The 5,846-nt window shown below is 38.1% G+C and overlaps 1 protein-coding gene across 1 annotated transcript in view; it reads left to right on the top strand.

Moving 5' to 3' along the window:
• The first annotated feature begins 563 nt into the window (after positions 1-563).
• LOC146452911 (putative G-protein coupled receptor CG31760) overlaps positions 564-5,846 on the top strand; it is a 17,751-nt gene continuing 12,468 nt past the window's right edge. The window contains exon 1 of the mRNA XM_085097233.1: positions 564-1,631. Within this exon, the coding sequence (XP_084953359.1) occupies positions 817-1,631 (815 nt within the window). The 5' untranslated portion in view covers positions 564-816. The remainder of the gene's footprint in view (positions 1,632-5,846) is intronic.

The following is a 5,846-nucleotide window of genomic DNA, read 5'->3' on the forward strand; positions in this document are numbered from 1 at the left end:
AGATTAAACAGAATTATTCAATCCCAGACAATGATTATCCACGGAGACAAAATTCAAATGAGCTTCAAATTAAAAGCCCTTCACACTTTTATGACAGTATAAAAACGAGAAATCGCAAAGAAACACATTAGCGCTAATACGAAGGAAACGACGTCATTTCAGCTCTTAAAACTTGGCACTGTTATCGCAAAATTCATCAGCGAGGACAAGCTGTATTGCTACTAAAAGGTCTTTAAGCGACTGCCACTCCAAATTGACTCATTGTTTATTCAGTTTGTACATCATGACGGAGATACTAAAACACAATTCATGTACAAAGCCTTTTGTTACCGAAGAGCAATATAATTGATTTGTTAGAACTTTTTTACATACAAAATGCCCGATACATTTATATAGCCATTTTAAACATTACTAGTACGTATTGTATATTTGTATTATTTATTAGCAACTTGTGCTATTCAAACAGTATTTATTTGTTTCTACGTTTCCGGTTTCTGTCTAATCAGCTAGCCAAACAGTAGCTTCTGCCTGCCCGCTTGATGATACAAAGAAAAATATATTCCTTTGTACTTTCATAGCAAAAGAACTATTGTAAGCCGTTGTAAGCTTTATTATGTCTGGGGCAGTCGACAAATGGTGAACTGAAGACGAATTTCGAAGCAAGCGTGACCGAGTAGATAGCGTTACGAAACAAAATCATATGAAATTCGAAAGCGGGCACAGTTTGTTTGATCCAATGACATCAACCGAAGTTTTCCGTTTCGTACCTCGATGAATCATGATTTCTAGGCTACAAATTCTTCAAAACTGTGAGACATGAAGACTGGAAGACTACAATTTTGGATTTTGCTGTATTATATTCTGAACGGTTTTGTTCAGATTTTCAATGTACGTTATCATGGGATCTTAACCGTAGAAGCAAATGAGGCCGGGGTGAAAGGAAGCAAGTCGTCCGATTTCTCAAGATCGGACGACTCTGATGCCCAGAGACAGCGTCTAATGGCAGCGCTACAAACGGTTCAAAGACAAATGTCCAACAACTCGAAGTGTTCGCCTAATAAATCAGTCATCCTTGATATCGCTTTTCAACACGCTCGATGGAAGAGCGAAGCACTCCTGGCGGTCAAGGTCGCAAATCTCTTGACTTCATTATCGCGAGTTAAATCTTCGGAGGGCTTCTCCATGGCGGAAAATGACACTTTTCTTTACAACCTAGTTCGATCGAACGTTTTATTTTCGCCGTCCGTGTTCGGCTCCGTGGTTTGTTTTGAGAAAAACCAGTACAGGAGCTACGAGCGGTTCTGTCCGTACGCGTTTAGGGACAAGGCTTTCAGTGGATTTGTACATGTTAAAGACATTTCTGTTGGTCATGATTATTTAACAAGCCCAGAAACTATTTGGTGGAGGGAGCCCCGCGAACTTAATTCAAATCGATCCGTGGCGAAACTCAGCACAGATATATACACTGTTCGTCTTAATCAATCCACGGCAGATTCCCTTCGTAATGTCTCGCTTCCTGTTGTGGAGTACAAGGATGGCTTCTGGACACGTCCGTATTTCGATTGCTTTGGCGGTGAGATCTGGATGATCACGTTTTTGGCGCCGTTTTTCAACGATTCGAACCAATTTCTGTGAGTATTCTTGTCATTTCGAATATATTTATGTTTATTTGTCAGTTCTGCTAGTCTGTAGAAAAAATTAATGACAACTCAATTCAGTGCTGAAGACCAGTCCATTCACATTCGCTTTTTTATGTACGGGTCAAAGCGTGTGTTAATGTTAAATTAAGCGCAGTAATATATACAGTCCATTTCCATCATTCAATATTCATTGACCTCTTGTTTTAGGGCTGTGAATATTTAAAAAGGACACTTAAATCCTTGCAACTGAGGAAATAATTGAAGCTTCTGCATTTACTGACAAGGTATACAAGGGCCGCGCGAGCTATTGTGTTTTTATTTACAGATAAAAATGCCGATTTTAATATCCGTTGTTGGTAATGTGATGTTGGCATCCCCGCTGATAATATAATTGTCCGTTACATGTTGAGACTCATTGAGGATTTGTTAAACAGCAAAACATTTCTGATTTTATGCATGCAAATATAGAATGAAAATCAAACCAGTTGAAAACCGAAAGAAATTTAGTCTGCGATTTGAACACTATTTCAAACAAATCCGGTTTAATGGGCTTAATATGACGGGGAAAATCGCGTATTATCAGCAGTCTTTCTGGTTTATTTTGTTTATGTTCATGATTGACCCTTGGATATAATGATTTATTGCTGGCTTCATGGGGCACTCGTGTGACACGGCGAAATCCAAGCATTGTAAGTCTTAATTGTAGGGTTATAAAAACCATTTTCACTGAGTGTTATGAACTAGAAAATGTCACAGATGAAACGAGACAGCAAGGGTAATTGTCATGCTGCGTTCGGTTGTGCTTTTAAATCCGTGCAGAATAAAATTAGGGCCGGACTTTAATTTGTTTTTGTCCTGGTTTAAAATACTGAAATCCCATTCTATATTTACATTGCAAGAGCAAAATAATTTTTTTTTGACAAACGTATAACAAGTAGATTATCCGAGTTCTGTTTTCCGTTGAGCGTACGTGTTTGTAAACTTCCCACGGTCAGGTAATAATCCCTTCCCATCCCCCCTCATTGCCAGTAGCATGGGTTCGTATATGGTTCGAAACCATGCAAGTACAGATGTTTCACTGTGTTTGAAACTATATTTATTTTGCGCTTCAGTACAGTAACATTTGCATTTTTAATCTCCATTTAATGGAGTTCCCTGATTTTATTTTGTTGAAATATGAGTTTATGAACACTATGGTGTCCTTATAAAATCCATAAACATACTGTTTTAAAAAGCAGTTGTTGTTGTTTTGGCTTCAGAAAATTCTCGTTCTTTTACTGCTTTTGGAAAAGCCATTAAGGAGAAAGAGATATTGCCGAATGAAATCGAATCGGATTAAAGTGGGAAGTATCACGCGAATTTGATGTGATTTCAAAACCCAAAAATGTTTGTATGGCAATAGAAACAAAAAAGAATTGTCTAGTTTTGTTATGACTCCACTGCAATAAAATTGTCGATTAATGCCTCTGTCTAGAGACAGTTTAGGTCGGAATGGATTGAATTTTGAAAAATGTTAGGCTAACGTTTTTCAGGTTCTAGCATTTTTGTTTCCAAAATGAGCTAGAACAGATCACGAGTTGCTCCTTTCACGAACTGAGTTGATTTCTTTCATCTCCTTCTTCTATAGAATCATTTTGTAGCTAAGTGAAGGTCTTATTTCACTATTTTTAGCAAAAGAGGTAAAAAAATAACGAATGCGGGTGATACTTCCCCTTTAAGTATCATAGGGTGTACTTCGCTGATTCACGTAAAGTCACGTACAATATTTACTGAAACCCAGCTAGTCTGCAGAAGGCAAGAACTCGACGAGATTTCGCGCGCGTAGAGGTGTTTCTGAAAGAATTAAAAAGAGGTTTTTTCTGAAATTCGCGCTTGCCCTTGCCATGAAGAAGCGCCTTGGGCGTTTTTTTATATTTACAACAATGAACCGAAAATTTGTTACCTGTGATAGTAGAAGGGGGGGGGGGGGGGGGAAATTCAACGATTTTTTTTTGTTTACCTCATGTAGAATTTCCAGGGGTACCCAACAGTTCGTTTCCGCCGGTGGATATCTGTTCGGAAGGCCTTAATCGCTTCAGAAATTTCAATTTAGTTTTAAAGAAAATCCCAAGCTTTCTTCGGCAAAATTGTGGTAACAGGTTTTATGGGCTCTTTGAAATGCAATTGGAGGAAACCGAATTTAGCTTGTGCAACATTAGTAACTTTCAAAGGAATACGGGTGGATAACAGTTTAACAAAAGGCTGCGCTCGTATCTAATTGAACAATAGCAGGTAGTAGTCAAGGTTATTGAACTGGAAACTCCAATGATTGTTGGCTTTTACAATACATTTATCTGCGATGCCAGGGATGCAAATAAACTTCTTTCTTAATCCTAATTTCTTCCTTCACAAAATAACAGCTCAATTTCCCAGCATTGGAAAACAAATTCATTTCGTTTTCGAAGATTCGAAGGGGCAAATATCTCGATAAAAATGCGAAGTAAGGTCAGGTAGTATTTTCGGTAAGCCGACAACAGCTGTTAAATTCAGGAAATAAGACTGATTCCGTTTACTAAAACTTCCTGCCACTTAAATTTTCAGTTAAACCATCAAAACATGTCACACATTGTACCAGCATACGCAAATATACCTTTAAAAGGCCCCCCAAAAGACCTGGGAACACAGGACATCACAGTTTGAGGCTGCCCCTGAATTTGTAACTTCTTCAATGGTTTAGGGGTTGGTGTTTGCTGTTATTTTGACACCAACTAGGGTTTTGAGGGACGAGGCTTATCGAAGCCGGAAAACTACAGTTGTCGTAAATATAATGGACATTCAGTATCCATGCAAATATTTACACCATGACATTACATCCGTAAGAAAGTCGAAGATTGTCCAAGAATTTCCCAGTAATTGTCTACGCCAACTGAGCAAAGAATAAATGAATTATATATCTATAAATATTATCGACTACTAGAAAGTGAAGTGAAATTTTCAGTAGTTTCCAACGAATGAAGCGCAAACTTGGGTGAGCTGTAGAAGATAACAAAAGGAAGTTTTTTTAAATATACGTTAAAAAAAAAGTCAAGGAAATGTTTGGTGGTTCGGCTTTTGGCGAAAATGTTTGCTGATCGATGTATATTGTAGCGGATCGTCGAATTGACCTACCGTGTTTATTTACATGTACTCAAAAACGCGCCACTCCCAGTTGAGTACCGCCTTGGAATATAAAGCGCTGCTCGCAATTGAGCAAAAATATAACTTATGAGTCACGCGCTCGAAGAGGTGTCGCTTACTTGAACATTACGAAAGTAGGAATGTAAAATCAAATCACCTGCAAATGAGAAAGTGATGTTGATTGACTTTCACCTGAGTTATACTTGTTGCTAAAGTCGTTTTAAGACAATATCGGTTTTTTTTTTACCTAACAACTTTCTTTCAATCGAGTGTACACTCGATTGAAAGAACGTTGTCCTTTGCAACTGTGAATCGTAAACGATGTGACCTGGTGGATCATGGAATGATGGGGCAATTTTATTAGCATGCATATATCTCGTGTTTTGATCTCTTTGTCCTCAATATCATATGCGAATTTCAAGCTCTAAAAACCGCACTTAATCAAGAGAGATTTGCTAAAGGCACGTACTTTTCTTTTCTAACAACGTGAATGTGATTAAGCTCATGGGTCAAACGCTTCCTAGAAAGCTGTTGGGATTTATCACTCATGGTTTTTTTTCAAGAACGCCCAATTTTTAGGCCGAGGCTGAACGTTCTTCTTCTTCTTCTTCTTCTTCTTTTTTTTACCATTTGAGCCGGAAAAAGTTCTTAAGATGTTCTTAAGTTATACCTGTTATAGTATTTCGATAAATCTATGTGGATGTGACCAAGACACCAATCAAAGAACAATAATATGTGCCGTAATATGGTGTCAAGTTGCTTGTGACACACTCTGTTGCGCAGCTTACATGTACTCTAGTGCTGGGTACAAGGTGTCGCGAAATTTGGTCAAAATAACAATGTTGCGGTTAAGTGACTCTCAGCCTGGGTAATGTTCTTAGTATGCTCTTAAATTTTAGTTGATATCAGCCTCAACTTGTTCTATAAAAAAGGTTCTTCGATATTTACTTGCCAACGTTTTTTCAATCGAGTGTATAGAGCGTTTTCATTCACGCGACTTCTGGGACACCAACATGGCCGCCGTGACGTCCTGTGAAAACACTCTACAAA

This window comes from Pavona decussata, unplaced genomic scaffold (assembly GCF_977016875.1).
Source record: "Pavona decussata unplaced genomic scaffold, jaPavDecu1.1 SCAFFOLD_363, whole genome shotgun sequence".
Taxonomy (NCBI): domain Eukaryota; kingdom Metazoa; phylum Cnidaria; class Anthozoa; order Scleractinia; family Agariciidae; genus Pavona; species Pavona decussata.